General features: G+C 43.1%; 1 protein-coding gene across 2 annotated transcripts in view; it reads left to right on the forward strand.

Annotated features, from left to right (window-relative positions):
- rims3 (regulating synaptic membrane exocytosis 3) overlaps positions 1–23,234 on the forward strand; it is a 41,993-nt gene that overhangs the window by 11,587 nt on the left and 7,172 nt on the right. For both annotated transcript variants that reach the window (XM_084378884.1, XM_084378885.1), the window contains exons 2-6: positions 1,793–2,096; positions 21,731–21,872; positions 21,959–22,071; positions 22,786–22,887; positions 22,995–23,134. In XM_084378884.1, coding sequence (XP_084235010.1) covers positions 1,832–2,096; positions 21,731–21,872; positions 21,959–22,071; positions 22,786–22,887; positions 22,995–23,134 — 762 coding nt within the window. In that variant the 5' untranslated portion in view covers positions 1,793–1,831. The remainder of the gene's footprint in view (positions 1–1,792; positions 2,097–21,730; positions 21,873–21,958; positions 22,072–22,785; positions 22,888–22,994; positions 23,135–23,234) is intronic.

The following is a 23,234-nucleotide window of genomic DNA, read 5'->3' on the forward strand; positions in this document are numbered from 1 at the left end:
CCCGTGTAGCCAGATTGAACAGTTAGTCTGAAGCCCTGCCTTGTGTTGGAGCGTGTGAACCACCTGAGCTGAACTCCAGCTGAAGTTCACAAGGCGAGTATTAAATGGGTTCTGAGACAGCAAAAGACCGCATTGCTGTACTTTCTGCGTAACAAAAAAGAAATAACAGCAGGGGTCGTAATGATTAAGTGAGAGAGCAGGTGGAAAGAGAAGTTATATGGGAGCGGAGAAGTGAAGAAAGAGAAATATTAATAAAGGAGTGTGAAATCGAGGTGTTGGCCACAGTGCATCTACATATTTCATGTGCCCACGGGCTGTCGTTTTAGCTTCGGAATAATCGCTCTGAAGTTAGGAGAAAGGAAAGGAGAGAAGGAAAGGAACGGAGAGACGCTGAATGTTTGACATGTCACATTTGGGGAAGCACAGGTATAAATGATTCTGTGACGTCACCCATTGGTTTGTGATTTCTGTATTGAAGCCTCAAGTTTGCCATTCTGGCTGTCACTGTCTTGGTTCTTTGGAGCCAGAAGTGTGATATTTGTATGAGAGAGTGGAGCTGGGGAAGATATCCAGAGCCTGACCGATATGCAGTTTTTGGGACAGATACCAACATTAGCGAGTTATGGATATATCGGCTCTTATACTCAAATTTCTTTTGCAGTGATCCCTCAAACGTGGGGACAATGATACATAATGAAGTTGGGATATTTTACAGAATAACAATAAACTTTTATGGTCTAAAATGACAGCAGTGTCCTGAAACAGTCCTGTCCTGTTGATGAAGGCTTGAAAGTGGCACTTTCAAGACCAGAAACTAATTCAGAAACTGTTTTTTGAGGTAATAAATCAAGTGAGAAGTAGGGTCATTTTCTCATAAGCTTACATTGAATCAGACTTCTTTTTGAAACCAGTCAAGTCACCACCGGCTGGCCATTAATTGGAACGCAGGTTTAAGGCAGTTTCGACTTAACATTTTAGGCCTGCAAGCTCCGTCCACTATTTAAACTGTCTGGTTTCAGGTATTTTTCATGCTGGCCCACTATTGGTATCGGTGACGCCTGTGCTTTTCCTACTACAACAACAAGGCTGTAGTGAGAGTTGTACCTCTGCAGGCAAAGAGTGGTGCATGCATCAGCTAGATATTACAAAGTTTATTGAAGTACGATGAGAGTGCGTGCACACACACACGGTTATCCTCCCAGGGTTCACCCAACCAGTGATGACTTGAGCTGCAGAGTTCATCATCTGTCACGGTTTAAGGTCAGACACAGAATGGGAATCCAAAAAAACACACGAGACAAATACCAGCTGACAGGGTCACCCCTCAACAGCAGGCCAGCCTTGACATTTGTGTGTGTGTGTTTGTGTGTGTGTGTGTGTGTGTGTTCCTGGAGATACTTTTTAACTCACTTGAACAGTCTGCTGCCATCTGCACTGTCCTCGTCTGCTGACCTTTGTGTTCTTTGTTTTCTCAGTTTGCAAAACTACTGGGGATCAGAGCGACTTTTCCGAGCTTTTCACTTTTTATTTTGTCTTTTATGGGGCAGGAAGTCGTTTCTGCTGCCTCTGCAATAAGGGCAATAATTGAAAACCAAACTGTGGTTGAGATTTCAACTCAGTGTCCTTCAGCCTCGGGGAGCTGCTGCAGCTGTAAGACAAGCTATTATTCTGTATTTCATCAGACACGCCGCTCATTGACACGTCCTTTTATTTGAGCTGTTCAACCTCTCCTCTCTACTTCCACCTTCACCTTACCGTCTCTTTTTCGCCCTCTTCCGTCTTCCTCTCTCAGCCCAGCTCCAACTTTCCGGCCCTCCAGTCCAGCGGGACCATGATGCTCAGCAGCTCTGTGGAGGTGCCCAGCCCGGGCGGGATGAGCGGCCTTAGCGGGCTTAGCGCGGCGGCCCGGAACGTGGTGCGCTCCTCCAGCATCTCGGGGGCAATGTACAGCCTGGAGAAGAGTCCCGGCAGCGGGGGCCCGGACTCCACGTCACTGGCTGGCAACAAGAAGCGGCGCTCCAGTCTGGGCGCCAAGATGGTGGCCATCGTGGGGTTGTCGCAGTGGAGCAAGAGCACACAGCAGCTCAACCAGCAAGGTCAGTTTCAAGTTTGAAAGGCTTCTGTTGGATGTAAACTTTTTTAGATTAAGTGCAAGTGAAGTGCAGTTTTCTCCCCCGACTCTCTATCTCAAGATGTTTTTCTTTTGTGTCATTTTTCCACCATTTGCACCATTTCAGCTCGTTCAGTGCAATTTAATCTTAAGATTTCTTCACTTTTTCTATTCTTCCAATTATCAGCTTCACAGTTTTACTTTCACTTGTCTTTTTTTACATCCACATCTGTTTTACATTCTTTCTATTTTGTCTATTTTCCCTAAGTGTAGGGATAGAAATCTCTTTATTTAAGGGCACTGATTCTTTCACTATCATTCAAAATTCCACAACATATGAACATGCAAATATGTTTCATTTCACAAGATAGATAGATAGTTTAAGTTTAACTGCTGGACACAAGATGTCTCCTACTTCACTGTAAAGTCCAGTTCAGGCTATGTGCACGTCAGGTTTCCACATTACACTTGTGTATCCTAATACTGGCCCTGGATTGGCCTCCAAACTATATGCGATGGGACAAATCATGCTCGGAGGCCCGCCTCTTAAAATCAGATTTTCATCAGGCACAGCGAAAATTTACACTTTGAGCAATGAATGTGAAAACTGCCTTCTGGCGTCAAACTCTGCACATACATCATTCTACACAGTGTAGCTTATAAATTCAACTATAGCACGAAGAAGGAAAAGATATTTCTGACTGGAGGGGGACTTTAAATTTTGGTGTAGATTTAAAGATCCAAATCATAATCCTCTCCCTGAGTGAGTACTGAATTTTTAATAGGTGGGACATTAAATCACCTTTACCCTCCTGGCTTGTCTTTAACATTTCCAAAATATTCCACGTGCCTTTATAATGATTAAATGCTTTCCTGATGCAGTTAAACAGTTCGAGGGAAGCGAAACACTGATCTAACAAGAGTGATTGTTTGAGTGTGCACAATAACATTAGCATAATCCACTCCAAAGGGTATTTGGTGGCGCACTGCCTCAGTTCTAATACCTATAATATCTTATTCAACAAGCTCTCACTGGCTTTACCTTTTGTCGTATTATCATTGTAATGAGCCCTTTTTAAAAAGCCTTTAATATTATTGTGAGCATCATTGTGTGCTGAACTCCAAAGTGGGTCTGACAGCTCGTATGCATGGTGGCTGTATGGTAATGATAGCGACACTACGTTCTTGTAAGTGTCCTGTGGGGTATAATTACAGATATTGTGAAACGGCAACAAAAGCATTTCTCACTGTGCGCCTCAGCGTCAGATACAAACGCACTCGCTCCTGGTGGGAAGCAGGAACAACGTGTCCCGCTCGGAGGCTTTGTAAAGGCTGAGAGGCTGGGCCAGGAGGGGCAGGGGATGCAACTCTTTCAATGCACTTCAATTCTTTTTTCTCATTCTTCTGTCTGTCGATAACAAATGCGTCATTCGTCGTCCCCACATCTTCCCAGAACACTCTGTCTCTGCTTCCAGTACACTGAACTGTAGCCTTGTGAGAACAGGGTCTGCATGTTACTTTTGCCTGCTCACTTTGTGGTCGTACAGTATGTGCGTGTTATTCGGTGAGAGCGCCGAGTCTTATTACAAGAGCTGAGCGTGGTTGCTTTCTGCTCCGTTAATCATAGCATACCCGAGTGTCTGTACAACTGTCAAAATCATACCTTTTTGTTTTGAGGTCTTTGGAAAAATGTCTTTCTGTGAAAATGTAATTAAACTGATTAACCATTTTAGTTGTTCTAAGCAATAATGTAAAAAAACACTGGCTCCAGCTTTTCAAATGTCAATATTTGCTGTTTTATTGTCTTCTGAGATATTAAACTGAAGATCTTTGTGTGTTCAAACGTTGTGTGTTCGGCTTCGAGAACTTGGCAGATCACATTATTAGTCCAAGTCAAACATCCCAAAAAGAACAAATAAGTATAGAGCCATACAAATCATAATCAGAATAGAGCTGCAATGATTAGTGGACTATTTTGGTAATCGATTAATTGATGCAGTTTGTAATTTTTAATGCAAAAATGCAGAATTTTTGGGCTTTTTTTCTGCTTTATATCATATCGTATCATATCATATCATGTCATATCAGCCAGACATAGCAGCAAACATGATGATCCTGCTCTCTGCATATTCAAGAGCAGACAGGACCAGTTCTTGGTCCTGATTGGATAACGTGAATATCAGAAAATGTCTTTTGTCTTTGCCTGAATGAGCAAGAGGAGGAAGAGACATGGGTAACTGACCAAACACTCAATAACAGTGATTACTGTTGGAATACAGAGCTATTAAACTATTAATTAAACGGAAAAAATATTGCGTATATGAATATCTTTAGGTTTTGGACTGACAAACATTTTAATACTCCAAAATTAGCAAAGTTATGATGATTGAGATCAGAAATTAAGAATAGTTAACAAGTCTTAGGATCTGATGAAGCACTCAACGCCAATTTTCGAAGCTTGAAAATGTTTCTACTTCATGGAAAAGACAGAATTTGGCCAGCATTTGACACCCAAGTCTAGTTCTCAGATGTTCAAATATTCATTACTCTAATGACACACAATGATGTAGCAAATGGTATCCATCCTCTGTCCCTCAGTGATCTGCACTCACACAACTTCAGTCCTTTGATAACACCTCTTCATCGGACCGTGGTTGTATTAAGTAAATATTAAAAGACCAGGCAGGTTTACATTTCTCTCTCACTCTCTGCTGTGAGGTGATGGGCCAGCGCTGAACGATAAGTGAGAAGAAGGAGAGGAAATGCGGAGGGATGGTGGTTTACTTCATACGTGTTCTCATGCCAGCTCTGACATGGTCACCATATGGCAAATGGGCAGTGCACACAGGAACACACACCTAAATCCTGCATCAATGTCTCATCATCGTATCATTACCTGTTTTTAGTACCCATCAGGAGATGGCTGTTTCTGCACACACACACACACACACACACACACACACACACACACACACACACACACACACACACACACACAAAGAGCTCGGCGCAATCATGCACAGCTGACACTTGTCTGACGCAGACAGAGCTGTCGATATTTTCACCACAGGGGCTTTCATGTCTCTGTGTTCGTGGTGATGAGGAGCGCACAATGGAGGGGAAAGTGGATGAGGAGGCTAGGAGGGGCTGAGGATGTAGAGAAGAGGAAGGGGAGACGAGGGGTGTGTCTAAATTTAGATGTTCTCAGCTGCCAGAGGAACACATCGCGCCTGGAACAAAAAATCCCAGTATCGGGCACCGCTCCTCACTCTTCCATCCACACCACAGCGCTCCTTCCCACAGCTCAGCTCCTGCATTGGAGTTTTCTTGCTGTGTTGGCTACAACAGGTTTCGAGATGCATTTCCAAAACAAACCTCTTGACTGCCTGAGCTTGAGTATGAGCAATAACTAAACAGATGGCTCCTGATACCTATTTGGCTGGACTGTGTACGGGACAAATGTGACCGATCCACATTAAAATACTTTAATTATTCTGTTCGACTCTGCTCATGTGCTGTGGTGAGCTAATTCTGATACTGCTGATGCTCATTCTACCCTGAATGTCCTCACAATAGGTGCATTTCATGGTGAAGCAGTGACAAACCTTTACTTGAAAGTGGAAGTGTTTACACTGCAATTTGAGGTAAGCTAACATTACAAAAACTAGCTCAATATAGTAAATAGCACTGGTTTTATCTCTACTTACTATTGGCAGATGCTATAAATGTAGGTATAAGGGGAGAAAAAGTGGGATTGGTGCACACCTGCTTGAAAAAACCTCAAGTAGACCCAAGAAACTGACTGGGGTGTAAACAGAATCCAGATCCAGGTATGTTACGTAAATTCCTTTACGTAAAATCCACTCAACAACAAGATTATGTCACTCTTCTACCAGGAATCGGCTGTTTCCTCGCAACAAACAAAGGTTGTTAACTCAATGACCCAGCGAGGCTGAAATGAGCTACCCTAATCTGTTGTTGCCCCTGCATTATAATTCATACCAGCTAGAGGCAAAAAATGTGTGCATGTAATTAGATGGGTGACCCACACAGACAGTCACACTGACCGAAGGTCACACAGACGGATGAACGGGCAAACATTCCCCCTCGCTTGGCCAAGTTCGATTAGGGTCCTCTTTGTGTTCCTTCCTGGCAATCATTAACGGCCCAGTCCGGTCAGCTGTCACCGCTCTATGTTCCGAGTGACACATGCATCGACTGGCTGATGGGGAGAGTCCAGGTGCCCGGCCCCCTGCTTCGCTCGGTTGGCCACCTAATAGCTGATAAGGCACGGGTTCAACTGGTCCCCAGAGAAGAGGGAATGTGTGAGGGAAGTCATTTGGACTCAGGATGCAAAAAAGGAAGAAGAACCTGGATAAATTCAGCTTGCAATGTCCTCCCCAAAATCCATGAAATGCCTTCATTCTGTATCCCCAGTTATCCTAAATGTATTGCATCCTTTTTATGACTTTTAAGATGATATCACCAGTCTTCTGTCTGTTTCTGTTAAATTAAATAATTAAGTAATAAATTCGATAATGAGATTTATAAGGGATGCTTCAATAGGAATATACAAAGTGATGAGGAGGCTATTGGAGACAAAAAAAGACAAAGTGAACCGAGACAGTGAGCGAATATGTCAGCGGCTCAACATTAAAGCGTTATTAGGTGGTAATTTGGTTATGGTGTTGTTATTGTGTCAGAGTTTCTGCAGGGTATGTTCTAGCCGTGCTCCATTTTGTGAATTGGATCCAGTCAATTTACAACTATCAGTAGAATCTATTCTGGTAAAACTCTTACGCAAGCGAGGAGGTGTTTTCGGAGATGCTTTCAAGCAAGAATTGCATGTAATTTTCACAACAACTTCATTTCCAGCACCATTCGTAGACTGTAAGGTGTGTCCTCTATTTGTAAAGAATAATCACTGTTTTCAAAATGCAGCTGTTATCTTCCCTCAGGTGGTTGAACTTTCAGAGCTTTGGCTTGATTACTCTTGAAAGATCAATCTTTTTACAGTAGTCATGATTAGTGGTGTGACAATACATTATCAATATTTGTTTTAAAGATGAAGTGAAAACAAACTCGTTAATCCTCTCTGGAATAAAACTCCCACCAGCATAGCTCCCAAGGTCTTTGAGACACACAAGCTTTCCCAGCACAGCCAGGTAACAGCACAAGAAAACAAGCTATCACTGCACACAGAGTCTCTAACTGTTTTAGCGTGCACTGCAGAGACAGATGTTCTTGTAAGTTAAGATGTAAAAATGATGATTTTTTAAAAAAGGAAACCAATTAGTTGTTCAGTTAAGAGTCTTATTTTCTCTTTTGTATTTTACTATTGCTCTTAAATAAAGCAAAAATAATTGAATGATGAAGAATCGCAGACTCGATTAATCGCCCGAATAATCGGTAGATTGATGATTGAAATCTGCGGCCCTGCTTCTGCATACATGTGTCAATTATTTTAACATCTTCACATGCACTCATTTTAGACGCCTGAAAGTAGGACAAGGACATTTTTTTTTATTATTTTTTTTTTTTATGACTGCAGCCCTGTCAACATTTTCAGACGGCAGCTGAGACCTCAGACAGTTCTGAGTGTTAATGAATGACATTTAATTGCGCCCTCCGGCGTTGTCAAACAACGACGTGTAACTTTAAAGAGTCGTAACTCGTCAGATTTATTTAACGTTAACATCTCAAAAGTTTCACTTTTCATAGCGTGATATGGTGCCGCATCTGTAGTCCTGAGCTGACGTCTTTCTGTACATGCTATCTGTCTGAATAAAGGTGTCAAGGTTAAAGGGATTATATAGATTATCTGTAGTTAAGTTGGATAAATCTTTTATCTCTGTATTAATGTTCACAACACTGGTGTAGTTGCATAAGGTGTGCTTCCAGATTTAGATCTTAATCTTTGATACTATATTCATGCATTCTTACAATCACACTGTATGTTTTTCCTCCATAATGTATCTCAGTTTCCTTCATGTCGTTCGATTCCCACTGCCTAGGCTGAGCCCTGGCTCCCACTGTGTCATTGTCTCATTATTCTGGGTTTTGTAACAGGCGAGTGTTGGGGATGGCATTTAGGTTCTGTCTGTGTTCCATGTATTGCCTGCTATTATTAGCAACAGTGAGGAGAAACACACACACACACGCAGACACTCACACAAATGGTTTCCCAGGTTTAATGGGTGAGTCACTCCTCCGCTCAACACGGTCTTATCTCCTGAGCAGGTTTATCCATGACTGTGAAAACAGAGCCAGCAGAGCAGGTCCCGGTACACTGTGAGTCTGCACGGAGGGGACGCGGCTCGCAGAGAAACACGCGCCTCTGATGAGATGCAGCGCACCGGGAGAGTTAGATTAAAGGAAACCAGGCGTGGGTGTGTGTCTGTTTGAGTGTGTTTTTGGTGAGCGTCCCAGCGAAAAGGCTTCAACTCTCTCCCTCCCAATTTGTACCTCATGTTTGGGTGTGTGTGGATCCAAAGCATTTGAAGGCTTTATTGTCACATGCAGAAATAAACCAGATATCAATGCAGTTAAATTCTTTACCTGTGAACCTAAAAAAAGAAGGATAAAAATGCACTTTCATATGAGGAGGAGTGCATATACATTTGTGTATTCCTGTACATTTACACTCAGTCGCCTCGCTCCTTCCTGCTCCATTTAGCTCGCTCAACCCACTCAACACCTATCCTCTTTTTTCTCAACCTCGCATTTCAAATTCCTTCAGATATCCTTTATTTAAATCTTCCTGTCTTCGGCGTGTTTATTTCTGTGGCGGCTGTAGATGCTGCTGGAAGAACACCAGAGACTCAAGAAAAGAAACAGAGACGGAAAAGTAAAAAAATAAAAGAAATCTGACACGGAGGAGGGGTATTTGTTAGTTTGCTTATTAAATTGATTCCAGCTTTGTTCTGAGACCAATAGCAGCCACATTTCTGAGTGTGCTGTTGTCACACAAATCATCTGGAGTTGGCTGACTGTAACAAAGAAGAGGCTTTCACCATTACGAGTTATGTTAAGAATCCCATTTGCCTCGCTTCTGACTCAGTATTATTGTGTTCCAATAAGATAACACTGCTGTTTCTGTTTCATTTCCCTGCCTATACAAACTGCCTGATTAAGTGTCTAATCGCCAGTGCTCCTCGATACATTTTGTTTTGTTATTGTGTAATGCCAATGACCCAAAATACTAGAATCAGAGCCTTTGCAAGCTTTGTTTGCGAGTGTAGAGCAAAATTAAAGGTACAAAGCTTTCACACCAACAGAAATTCTACCTGAACAGCTTCAGTATGGAGCCTCGCCATTGTTGTGATAGCCCATTATTCCAAAACCCCAATAGTCTGTTTAACATCCCATTATTCTGAAAAAAAAATGTCCCTCACACTGAAGGCCTGTTGTTCCAAAGACACACACTCTGCTTTCACTAACTTAACTCACGTAACCAGCGTAGCATGATGTTTTCCTGAACTAAATGTGGTTTTGGTGCCTAAACTTAACCAAACTGCAACCGTTTTACAACCTTAACCAAGTGTTCATTATCGTTTTAGTGACAAAGGTCACCTATCTTGGTCCTTTCCTGCACTTCCAAATACAGTAATATATCAAGGACAGAGAACTCCAGATGTGTATGTTTGGAACAACAGCCTTTAGAGCAGTGGATTTTTGTTTTTGGGATAACAGGCTGGCAGACAAATGGGCTTTTGGTCCAATGGGACATTTAGGCGTCTGAATAATGGGCCCTCAGAGCATTGGGCAGTCCTCGAGATCATATTCTTTATCGGGGCTCTGGGCCACAGTTTATCTCTATTCTGGTGGGCTGGATCTGGCTCAGACTTGGGCCAGTTCTGGTTTATTCGGTTTGCTCTTGGCTGACATGTGGCCACGCTACCGCCTGCTTGTGGCTCAGATCTGGCAAGTGCCATCATTCCACACGGTATGTGGGCCGGATGAACGTGTCCGGTGAGGGCCAGATCTTGGCCACAACAATTTTGCAATCTGGCATAGAGCCCCTTTGAACGTAAATCATGAATGTGACTGGCTTGAGTTTTCAAGTTTGAAACCACTTAAAGGAGCAGATTTATTTTTTTGTCTCAAAAGAACCAAAGGAAGGACTGAAGCAAGACAAAGATGTCGAATTTACTACCAGATCATTAGAAAGTTTCTGGAAACTCAAAGTAAAACAATTTTTGTGGATTCTCACCTTTTTCTAACATGAGAACAGCTAATGTAGCTTGTGCTCAAATTCACGCCATACTGTACAGCTGTTTCTGAATGTTGACCACTGAAGGTCAAACCCTAACCCAGTGAAGGTTGTCAGCATACATGTTGATAAATGTCCATCAAAGACAATCCCAGACTAGGTGGCTTTTGCTAATAATTCTGTTTGCCGGCTAACGTTATTCTCAAACTGCCCTCACTGTCTGATAGCCTGCAGACTAGGACACATGTTAGTGTACTTTTCCGGTTATTACTGATAAGCAAAGAGCTGCGCTGATGCTGTGTAACTCTGTTGACAGGAAAATGCTCGGCCAAAGTTTTGCTTTAATCAGTTTGTCTGAACTACAGTGTACATAAAAAATCGTTTGATGGTTTCCTAAAGAATGTTGTGCTCCCCCACAGAGATAGCTCTGCAGGACGGGCTGATGTGATGCAGATGGGAGATAGCTATGGATAGCATTTTCTAGGAGTCTGTTTCTCGTCTGGTGTATCAGCTCTAGACACAATTCAAAACCAATAACTAAAACACTTTCATCTAAACAGAAGTATGCCCTGTGTGTGTGTGTGTGTGTGCAGATATTCCCTCATTGTCACTTATGTAACAGTAGAAAACTGTAGCGGAAACTCTCCTTCCCAGATGACAGTCAGCGTTCTTTCAATTCCATATTCTTTCCTCCCTCATAATTCAAGATGCGTATCATTTTTTAAATGTTCCTCTGTCTTAACAATCCTATCGGTGGTTCTGTGAATGTTTGAGGACGTGAAAGTGATCAAGGATTGTTATGGCAAGAGAACGGAAAACAAAACAATAACCCACCAAAAGGTCACAGATTACCATCTCCGCTGGTTAAAAACATCTACCAGAGAATAGACCAGGCGTTTTAGTACTCAGGGGTGTTTTCAGGGTGACTCACTCGTGCCCTACTTCTAGCTCTGTCTCTGAGTCACAGCTAGGAAACACACTTCAGGAATTTTGGCAGACATTTTGGAAAGCTTACAGTGATCATATCCATCGAGGGAAAAATTCACCGCCGAGGAGGAGAATTGTGAACAAAATGAGCAACAGTGGATACAAAGCTACGAATTGTTCGAATAGTAACACTGGAAGCTGTTGAATCTCTGCAGCATCTGCGCCGTGGTAACACTTGAACTGCCCTTATATAATAATAGGCATTTCACAGGATGAATACACATGATAGCTATTCATATTCAGTACGACTAATGGAAAAAATAGTCCTTGTGTGCTTCAGGTGAGACTGCCGTTCTGTTGTCTCCCTCACTCCAACGCCTGCTCCGCCGTCTCATTTTTCTTTTGAAGCGTATTGAGTCACTGGCTCTCCTGACACACACAAACTGAAACCTTACTCGTGTCTCTAAAAGCTTTCCCTTCCCCACCGGTGCTTTTAGAGGCTACAAAACACCAGCTAAGCTGACCGGCAATCACTTTCTCTCCCCTTTCTGTCTCTCATCTCTCCACTCGCCGTACTCCCTCGTCGCCCTCTTTGTGCTCCTTCCAGCTCGCTGACGTCTTAATTTTCCCTCTCCTTTATCTCTCCTCCCTTCATCTCCATCTTTTCTTGCTCTCGCTTTCACTCAGAGCGTCTATCATGTTTTCTCAATCTCGCCCACCGACTCCTCCTTGCTCCGTGCTCTATTCTTAGCCAGACAGATTGGCCAGCCATTCATCTGTGAATCTGTCCTTCTTTGTATCTCCATACCTGCGAACCTTGCTAGATTCTGCACGTAGAACAATGCCCGTCAACCAAGTGTGAACTGATCTCAGTTGTAAAGCACTTCACCCGCAATCTGATATAAATACGTTTGTTTGCTTTCTTGCTGAGAGTTAAATAAGGGTTTTGATACCAGTCTGATGTCTGTATGTAAATATGAAGCTACCGCCAGCAGCAGGTAGCTGAGCTGTTGGCACAAAGACAAGGACTATCCTGGTTCCGTCCAGAGGTAACAAATCAGCGGAGGCAGTGGTGTCACTGTGAGGCTGTCAGAGACTCCAGGATGATAAGGTAGCTATCAACAGGTATCTGCGCATGAATGCAGATTCTGCAGGCAAGGGACAAGAGTTTGGTATCGGAAGTCTCATTGTTACCATTTGTAGTCCGAGCAGTATTAACCAATCACGTGCAAACAGTCCTCGTGGAGAGCTGAAGAACACATCAGCTACCATCTGATAATGACTTAGCTTTATTAGCTTTTGTAAAAACTGGCTTCTTATCAAACAATCCAAATGTTGTCAACCCCAACTCCACTTCTTGCATCTCAGTTTGCTGATAGGATTATACATAATGATCTGTCTATGCTCCTTATCATGTATCTGTATGTTTGCCGACTACAGCAACTCTAGATGTTCTAGATATTCGTAAGCACAGAAAAATTGGCCGTTGCCGCCAGAGGCTTAATCACCATCAGGCGATAGCCAGTGGGTTCCAAGGAATGGCCACATGGAGTGGATTTGCAAAGGGGCAAAGTAATCCTGCATTTTTTTAGCGAGCAAACTTGCGCTGTTAACCAATAATAAGCTGACCTTTGACGGATTGGAGGGTTTCAGAGTCCGAAATGGAGGAAGTTATTGCAATTTATGAGCGGTGTCACAGCATCTGGTTCTTCTCTGACAGAGGAGGCAGACAGTTATGAGACAGGGAGATGATGGACAGGACAAGCCCACAGGAAGAGCTTAACTGCGTAATTACAACGTCGTAATGCACAGTGGTCGAAAAATACTTTTTCCCCATAAGTTCAGATTGTAAAAATGTAAAATGGTGGATAAATCTTCTGAGCGTCACAACCCACACAAGATTACTCATTTTACTATCTGAGTATAATCCTTCAGGTCAAACAAGATTTGGAAAGTCGAGAAGAGCCACACAATTAAAACATTTTATCCCCTTTCCAGTTAGCAGAGGGCTAGACCAGAAGTTAGCTGGCTCTCTAATCTACAAGACTCTATAAGTCTTACAAGTCTCTGGTATCAGCCATGACATGCAGGTAATTATCGGTTATCATATTGGCTTAATAAATCCAACATTTCATGCAGGTGTTTTTTCCAAATGTCAATCGATTTCCTTAACAAAAATGCAGCTCCACTCAATTCAGTCAGAGCATGTGGTTTGTTGATGAAAACCATGGAATATTTCCTGTTACACACCATGTCTCTCACAGCAGAGCCAGCTGAGGTGTTGTTCCTATATGTTGGGCGCTTTTAGCTGATCTGGCAACCCCGCAACAATAGAGTAAGAGCTCTCAGAGTAAGCAACCTGGATCGAAAATGAGCAAGAGCACTTAGTGGCACCCCAGCAAGGCTTTACCAGGCAGTCAAGTGACACCGAGCTCAAGAGTGTGCGTGGTGAGTCACCATGTTGTGTGTGTGTGTGTGTGTGTGTGTGTGTGTGTGTGAATATCGGTGTGTAAAATACCTATAATCAGGGTGTCATTACCACTCCTCTCGGCATAGAGAGCTGTAAACAGACAATTACACAGAAAATACACCAGCCTGCTGCTGGGAAAGAAAAGGTGGACTGGAGAGCAGCTACTGGCGCAGAGGAGCAACACACACACACACACACACACACACACACACACACACACATACTTATGTTTGATTTCTAAATCTGTGTCATGGCACTGGGAGGCTGCTGCTGCACTGCAGGAAACATCGACTAAGAGATTTTGTTTGGTTTTAAGACTTAATATGTTTTTTTCCTTTTAAGTCAGACAGCACATTTATTTGGGTGCACAGTTTTTCTGCAGTGTACCAGACGTGTTCTCTCTTCGTCGGTGCGTATGTTATGTTCAGTGTTTAACGTGCAACTTAAGGTTTTATGAAATGTTTAAAATGTCTGTTTCGTCTCATCTTCTTCCCTATACGTGGTTCTGCCATCTTGCATCATTTGCCCGTCAACAGTTGAGTAACCAAGAGGAAATGACATCTGAATTAGATTACTCCTTTCCTCATAGTAATTAATTGTCATTAGACAGGAGTCCGTGTGGCATATTAACTCACTGACAGACATCCTGCCATACATGGAGGTTTCACATTTGAGGAAATCATTTCCGATGCAACATGGTGCTGAGAAAGGCTAATCGCCTCACAATGTCCACTCCCTGGCTTATGTCCCTGCCTGAGCTGTTAATGTGACTCACACGCAACAACAAAACAGGAGATTAGTTTTGTTTAACGCTCATGCATTATCATTAAACACAAAGTAGGCTACACTTAACTCTTCGGCACATTTATTTGCTTTTACACGCACTGCTAGAGTTAAATGACTGGCTTAGAGAAGTGGACTGGCTGGCGGTGTCTCATAAACGGCTGAATTATCAAGAACAATGTTTTAGGAAGAGCACAAACACACAAACACACACACACACACACACACACACACAAAGCAGCCAGGGAAGAAAGCACAGACATAAATACAACTGAAGAGACACGCGTAGAGATTCACAAGTCGGGAGATGAGGGAGATACGTTTAATCACTTTCCTGCAGAGTTAAATGAGGAGGTTTGATATCAGTCCTGTACCCGCACCTGCTAATTACTGAGCATTAGAGGTAGTTGGTGTGTGGATTTTATAACCTTCAGACAGAACCAGGCTAGCTGTTTCCCCTTGGGTCCAGTCCTTATGCTAAGCTAAGCTAACCCTCTGCAGTCACCAGCACATAGACATGAGAGTGGCATCAATCCGCTCATCTAAATCCACGTTTTCAGCTAATAACCACAGCAGTTAGAGGTCGCCACCTAACAGCAAGCATAAATATGGGGATGTAATAAGCTGCTTTTATTTTTTGACCTATACGAGGACGGACTTTTAGAAAGTGTTGCCCAACGTGTATGTAGAATGTCACAATGCCTTTTTTGCTTGGGAAACGCTGGCATGCTGTCCAAAATCACACACTTGGGAAGCATTATGCTTAGAAAAACAAAGCCAGCGTAAGGAAGAGCGTTTGTTGTGACAGTATTGTGTGATCCCTGTGTAGAAGGAGCTCACATCGAGGCACAAAAAAATCAACAACGCTTATTTCTCAAAATGTCTCATTGTCTATTCCTTTCACACATTCGCTCTTTAAAACTCTGGTTTCATCTGGCTTAACCCAACCATCATCTGATGTGGATTCATAAGTTGTTGTTTTTTTTCTTCAGATTAAGCCCACATGGGAGTGAGAAGAGCACATGGACAAAAAAAAACATGTAAAACAACCAAAACGGTTTCAACTTTGGTAGAAAAAAGTGTGTTAATGTAGGATCCCATTACTCAAAGACTTGACAGAGAAAACACATTTTCAGTAGGGTTCTACTAGTGTTCTCTCAACTGGAGGATACTTTGTATTGAAGTGCCCCTGAGCAACGCACTGAAACAATAAGGCTGCTGATTTGTCACACCAATGTGTTCACGGAGCTTTGTCAAGTTTTAACCAGGGGTATCCTGCAGGATGAAACATTGTTGTACCAAAGTACAATAAATCTATTATAAGTTACATGAAGTTTGTATAATAGCATTATATATATATATGTTTATACTATATATATGCTCTGTCAACCTCTGGCTCACCGGCTATGATCTTATGTAACTGTATGACACATAAACACGTCTCTGAATCACAGATTCGTAAATACAGTCTCTTTTCTTACTTTAGCTTCTTCCTCCAGTCTTTCCTTTCGTCCAAATTTAGAAAGGGTCCATCGGTATAGACACCAAAACAGATCTTTCATCTCCAGCACTCATGCTTGGTTACTGTTGCTATGCATGAGCGTTGCCGTCACCGGTGCATCCAATAGGCATGTCGGTGCGGCCAGGGAGTCTAAAAACAGCATTCTATATTACAGCATATAATGAGAGAGGCTTCATCAGTGCTCTCTCCAAATGTCAGAGCAGCTTTAATGATCTACTGAGCATGCACACACACACACAAACACACGTACACACACACACACACACACACACACACACACACACACTTAGAAGCTATATATTGTGTGCGTGCAGTCAGTGTGTGGCTCTTTTCTGCATTGTTGGCGTTTTCAGTAATCCCACCTTTCTTTATTTCCCTCTCTGCTATTAATTCTCTCCACTGAAGCTATTAGCTCCTTTCATCCCCGCCACTTCTCCCGTCCTAATCTTCTAGCCCGTGACTTGATCTTGCCTTATCGTGACTGTCAAACGTGGCTTGCATAAGTATCTTCAGCCAATACCTTGGTTTGTACGCACTCAAAGAAAGTTTTGCATGTGATTGCTCCCCAGGCTGCACCTTTCTATGAGTTTGTCTTCAGGGACATAGAATTACTCATCACAGTGGAGCCAACAGGAGACACTTTTAACAGCCCTGTAGCACACAAAGAACCCTCTCCAGCATGGTAAAGCACCAACAGCTTATGTAATGTTGTTATCCTAGCTGCTCAAACAGTGTATATGTGCGACTACCTCTAATTACTTCCTCCAGGATGTGTGTGCATTTGATGTTAACGCTGTGTAACAAAGTAAGTTCAGCAGAGCAAGGAGGAGGAGGAGAAAATGCTCTAAATAATTTAGACTGGATGGACCGGGAGCAGAGATAAGAGTTGTGTGATAGAGATGGACAGAGGCCAAAACGAACTGGGGGACTACCAGAAAAGGAAAGTGCGAGTGATTTGATGAAGCAGATGAAGCCAGTGTAATGAAGGAATCAGTGCATGAGGGGTGTTTGGTAGCAGGGACGTGAAAAGAGACAGCGAGGAAACAAAGAGCGTGAGATAAAGAGCTGCAATAAAGAAGAAAGAAAAGTGTTGGGAGATACGATTTAAAGACAGAGAGGAGAAGTGGTGGCAGATTAAGGGGTGAGACTCGTGGAGAGGACAATACGAGCAGAGAAAGACACACAGAGAGAGGGGAAAGGCTTATGAGCGAACACGCCGGCCGGGGCTCTTGGTGCAATGCAGACGGCATTGCCATGGAAACGAATGGAGGGAAAGCGCAGACGAGGAGGAGGGGATTAGAAAGGAAGGAAGAGATCACTGCTTCACACCATGGGGGGATGGTGGGGGGATGTTTTGATGGGAGGGGAGGGGTCGGCTGTCAAATGAGTAACAAGTACGGCTCTGAAGTTAAATGGATGGCTACTTGATGGTTCAAAGATGGGTGTGTGGTGGAGAGGCCCCACTCGTGTGATTGTACTCACTTTTATTGTGACAGATTCATCATCATTATTGACACACTTGGCTGAGACATAGATCAGACCACACACTTGTAACCTAATTATGTTCAATTATGTTTTTAACACTAACTTTTCTTTTAAACAACCTTTATTTTTACCTCGAAAGACCATTGAGGAGGTATCCTCATTTACAGTAGTGTCCAGATGTAGAACAACTGCAAACAAAATATGTTAAAAAAAAAAATCTGATTATTTTTGACAGATATAATGATTGGAATATGATTAATGATTTTCATTCACTTTAACAAAAAATACTTTTTTTCTTACATCTGGAGAACAAGATTTGTAGGACAGGGCACCTCTGCAGCACTACAGTTCTTCATTATAATGCTATTCTGTCGCACATTTTTCCTTTATTAAAAAGTTGCAGCTGCTGCAATTTGGATGTTGCCATATTCCTTTTTCAATGTTGTTTCACTTAATTGTGCATCCCCTAAAAACAAAAATGTGTGATAGCTAAAAGCTAAATACGGGATAATATATTTTCTAAATAGTAAATGGAAGAAATAAGTACGTTGAAGTACAAATAAATAATAAAATCAAGAAATGCAAGAGTTGTAAACAATAAAATGACAGTATTGTAAAGTTTAAAGGTCCCATGTTGTGTTCATTTTCATTTTCATACTTTTATTTTGGATTTCTACTAGAAAATGTTCACATGATTTAATGTTCAAAAATATTTTTCTTATACTGTACATTTCTGCAGCACCTCAATTCACCCTCTGTCTGAACGCTCCACTTGAGTGCCTGTCTCTTTAAGACATCCCTCCTGAAAAGCCAGGTCTGCTCTGATTGGTCAGCCCTCACAGGCCTGAGTAGGCACCGCCCACTGTGTTTCTGCATCAGTGGGCACAGTGTCTGAATACGCACTGTTCTCTTGAGTGTTTTCATATTTTCACACAGAGAAACATTTATGTAGCACCTGTATACCTGCTTTATAATCATAAAAGACATAGAACACTCCCTTTCTACAATATGGGACCTTTAAAGGTGCAATATTTTTATATAAGAATTTTACTTGAAAACATTCAAACATGAACTAAAATTATCAACTAAAATTAATGAAGTTAGCATGCTAACCAGCTAGCAACATTCCATCCTAGTCAAACATTTATGTGCTAGTGTTGGAAACGATGACACTCCCCTGGTGCTCCGATCTCCCAGTCTGGACCACTAGATGCATGGCTAATCACGCTAACGAGCTAACGCCAGCTACAGCTAGCTGTTACTCTGGTAAAATACTGCCACCTGTTGTTTTGAGTATGAATTCGACAGCTGGACAAGTTTGACACATTGCACCTTTATGGCCTTTTGCAGATCATTCCGTGTATAATGAGCACTGTAAGAGAATTACATTTTTTCTAGTTCAATTCTGATTACTGGAAGCTATTCCCTGAGTGAGTGCCAAGATGATGTGAGTTCAGCGTTAAATGGGATGAAATATACAGTGGAAGCATCTGTATTAAAGCTGGTCTTGCTTGACTTTTATATGCCTGTACGTATATGCTTCAATTAGGAGCGAGGTGGAGTTCAGGTTACTGTTGCAGTGATGCTGCTGGTCCTTTGTTTCAGTCCAAAGTGCAGAAGTTTCTGTGAAACGTTACCTCGATAGATTCATTAAAAAAAAAGTGATGGAGGATGAGCCTATCGCAATGGCGCCAGTTGTCTCAGGTGGCATTGTCTGGGTCCAGATCCGAGGGCGGGGGTTGTCATGGCAGCAGGAGTCCATGGAGTTTGTCTGGGAGTGATGCTGCAAGCACATGCACACACGCCACACACACACACACACACACACACACACACACATGCCACACACACTCTTCCTCTCTCTCTGTCTGTTGGAAATATTCTTGACTGCAGGATTATAAATAGAAGGCAGCAGAAGGCAGCACCCCTCTCTTCATCTCCGACACCCGTGGGACCCCATCATTCTCATCTTCCTCCTCACCCGTTTCTCCTCGACACTCACTCTGACTTGTCCTCTCACTTCTTTCTCAGCCCTCTCTCCCCTTATTAAATCTCCTCTTTTCAGCCCCCCAAAGTCTCATCAAGTGGCTTTGTTTGCTGTCTGTTTATCTCCATAGTGATGGTGATGATGCAGGGTGTCTGTGGTTGTCATGACGATGAGGATGGGCGCGGCGAGGATGCTTAATGAGCTCGGAGCTGCTCAGGCTAATGAAGTGGGACGGCTGTACCTTCCTGCGTGTGCGCTTAACTGGCAACAATGAGTGTTAAAAGTCTCCTTTGGTGACTTCACTGCACCACTCGACTATGTGCGCTCCTATAGAGGGGAGATGTACGAGTTCCTACAGCAACTGCACTCGTAATGAGCTGCATAGACGCTGTACTGAAACAGGAAGCTAATCAGTTTGTTCCCCTTGACCTGCTTTGCGGTGATTTACCTCCAAATTAACTAGTTGAAGGGGAAAACTTAGAGATGTCTCTAAAAGGTTTAAGACATTTCTAAGAATTTAAACTCCTGCAGCAGGATTTAAAAAACACATCTGCCAGCCTAGAAAAGCCACTGTCAAAGGGAAGACCTAGAAAAGAGACTTTGTCGAGGTCTTTATAAAAGCGAGCTTTGCCGACACAACGGCTCACAGCAGCTTTTTCATCCTCCCATCCGACTAAACTGTCGCCCTCGCCGCTCACGTGCAGACACAGTGCGTTAGTGTTGAACGGAGGTGTGAATTTACAGACAGTAGTGCTGTCTAGTGTCAGCGTGGTGTTTGTCAGTGAATGTGTGCACGTGTCTCTGTGGATCCTTCTGTTGAATGGCTTTGGGCTTCTTCTTTTTTTTTTTATTGCTTTATTGTTTATAGGTGTGGACCCCAGGGAGAATGGAGGTGTTTCTTTTTGTCTCTCTTCTTTTACACCTCCTTCCTCTCGTGTACCAGCCTCCAACCCTTAATGTGAATGTGTAAAGGGTCGCCCTGTCGTTTTGGAGGAGAAATTCAAACTCAGAATTTTAATATTTACAATATTAATGAGGTAATAATACAAACTCAGAAAAAAACATCTTTTCTATAACTGGATAAATAAGCTGTTGTCAGAGGAAAATAAGGCCAGCCAGCAGAAAGGTGGCAGGGTCCGCCAAATATAAACAAAGTAAAACAAATATATATAAACAAAGTAGAGCAGGAACAAATTGTGTTGGCCTGTAGGGTCATTTTGTTTATTCAGTTGAAATAAAATGAAAATGAAGGAGGTAGTTTATTTTCTCTGTTTGTGCCCTGGAGTGCATTGTTGAGAGCCTGCATTGCCTCCTCCGACCCTTGGAACTCTGGGTAATGTTGCGAGAAAGATAGCGAGACAAAGACTGGAGTGATAGAAAAGATGAGCGAAGGGTTGTCTCTGCCTCGCATGTCCTATCCTGACTCACTTCGACTGCGCTCTACGACTTTGAACTCAGCATGTCAAGCCACACAGAGATACAGTGTGTCATTACAGGGGATGATGCCCTGAAAGCTTCTTCTGGGGTTAGCAGCTCTCCGGCTTGCTCCCGTTCTCCCCGCGTCAGCAGAGCTGTAAAGCCTAAATACCTTACCCTCCCCCCCCCCTCAGCTCAGCCTCGCTGACTTCCTTTCCACCCCGCCGCCACTCGCAACATTCCTCAAGCTGCCAATTTGTGTGCTTCTACCTCGCAAGTTAGGAGTCGCCCCCTTTAAAGCTTATTGCCCCCTACTCACAAGAGCCATTGTGTTTATAATGTGCAGTAGTAAACCCTGCGAAGTGGAGAGATTTTCCAATAGTGCTGGGACGTCTCAGTGGAAATTAGGTGAGATTGCCTTCTCGCTTGAGTGAACTTGCTTCAAAATAAATAGTGGCGAGGTGGGCCGAGCTGAATTTATCCTTATTTCTAGTGAGTTGTTTTAAAAAAGCAGACGTTGTGGATATTTCTTGTACAGCCTTGACGGAAACATCAAAAAGTGGTAACAAAGAGAGCTTCACTTGAAGGAAAGAGACGTCTACCTTTAATTTAGCGTCTGCAGAGCAAGATATGTGGGGCTTCAGATCTTTTCAGGACACCTACTGTATTTCCGCCTAAATCTCAACAAAAGGCTTATCATGCAGGTGCTGCTGCGGTGTAATACCTGACTGCCTTATCAGACAGCTCTACGACTCCCTCTGATTATTATGCTCAGTGGATTATCCCGCTGAAATAAGGGTGACCTTTGTGCTTCTCAGACGGCGGGACGAAGAAGCTTCGCAGCACCATCAGACGGAGCACGGAGACCGGCATCGCGGTGGAGATGAGGAACCGGGTGACACGGCAGGGCAGCAAGGACTCCACCGATGGCAGCACCAACTCCAACAGCTCCGACGGAACGTGAGTATCCAACCTGCAGCTCACCCACCCGACTGTCCGTACATGATAACCATGCATCCGTCATCATTCTGCTTTTTCCCTCTCAGGTTTGTCTTCCCTACAACACGCCTGGGGCCTGAGAGCCAGTTCAGTGACTTCCTGGACGGACTAGGCCCCGCTCAGATCGTAGGCCGGCAAACACTCGCTACACCCCCCATGGGTAAGCCAAGAATGAAGACTAACACAAAATGTTTTCCTCTTCAATCCACCTCTTTCTCATCCAACAGTGGTTGATTCTCTCTAAGATTACATGAGATTCGTTACTGGAGCGTATCACATATGAGAAGCAACCAGACAATCAGAGATAATTAAAGCTGTAACACAAAAGTATATGAATTCTTGGGCTGTAGGATGACGGTGAACCAAAAACAAAAATCACCACCAATATTAAACCAACTTACAAACTGTTCAATGCACAGCAGCGTCTAAAAATACTTCAAAATACTCGTGTATTCACTCAGCACGGATGAAGTTATTCTTGCATGAGGTATAAATCTTTCATGCAAAGGTCATCGCTTGTGAAAAACAACAGAACAGAGAGCTGTGGTCCACAGCACCTGGTTGTGAAGACCAAGAGACTTACAGCTCTGTGTCGCCCTCTGCAGTTAGATATCTGCCACTGCAGCCTCAGTGTGCCCAAGCTTACAGCAAAACATGGTTAACTGAGCACCTCAGTGTTGAACTGAAACTGCCAAAATCAATGAATGGAATAGATAGATGAATGAATAATTGTTTTCCAATTGGGGAAAAGTTGACCCCATGACACACTTTGACAACCCCCTCATTTCAGATTCAGTCATATTTGAAGTTCTGGATTCTGATTATACAGATTTCTATTGGACTGTTAGAGATGGTGTTGTCTTTACCTCTACAGGGGATGTCCATGTAGGCATGGTGGACAGAGGAGGGCAGCTGGAGGTGGAGGTCAACCAGGCCAGAGGGTTGACCCCCAAACCAGGCTCCAAGAACATACCAGGTACTCTGAACTATCTTCACCTCCTGCAATACAAGTCTATTCACTTGGCTCATTTGTCCAATCCGTGTGCCCATGTCGGAGTTTCACTGTGTTGTATTTGTCCGCAGCGACCTACGTGAAGGTGTATGTGCTGGAGAACGGCGTGTGCTTGGCCAAGAAGAAAACCAAAGTAGTGAAGAAGAATCTGGACCCCACCTACCAGCAGGCTCTGTTGTTTGATGAGAGTCCTCAGGGCAAAGTCCTACAGGTATGGGATTCATTTTTGTTCCTGCTGACACACAATCTGAACGCTGATAAATGTCCATCCTAAAATCTTTTATCTGTTAAAAAATCTTCCTGCGCCAATG

This window comes from Pagrus pagrus, assembly GCF_965226575.1.
Source record: "Pagrus pagrus genome assembly, chromosome: 17".
In the NCBI taxonomy this organism is placed as follows: domain Eukaryota; kingdom Metazoa; phylum Chordata; class Actinopteri; order Spariformes; family Sparidae; genus Pagrus; species Pagrus pagrus.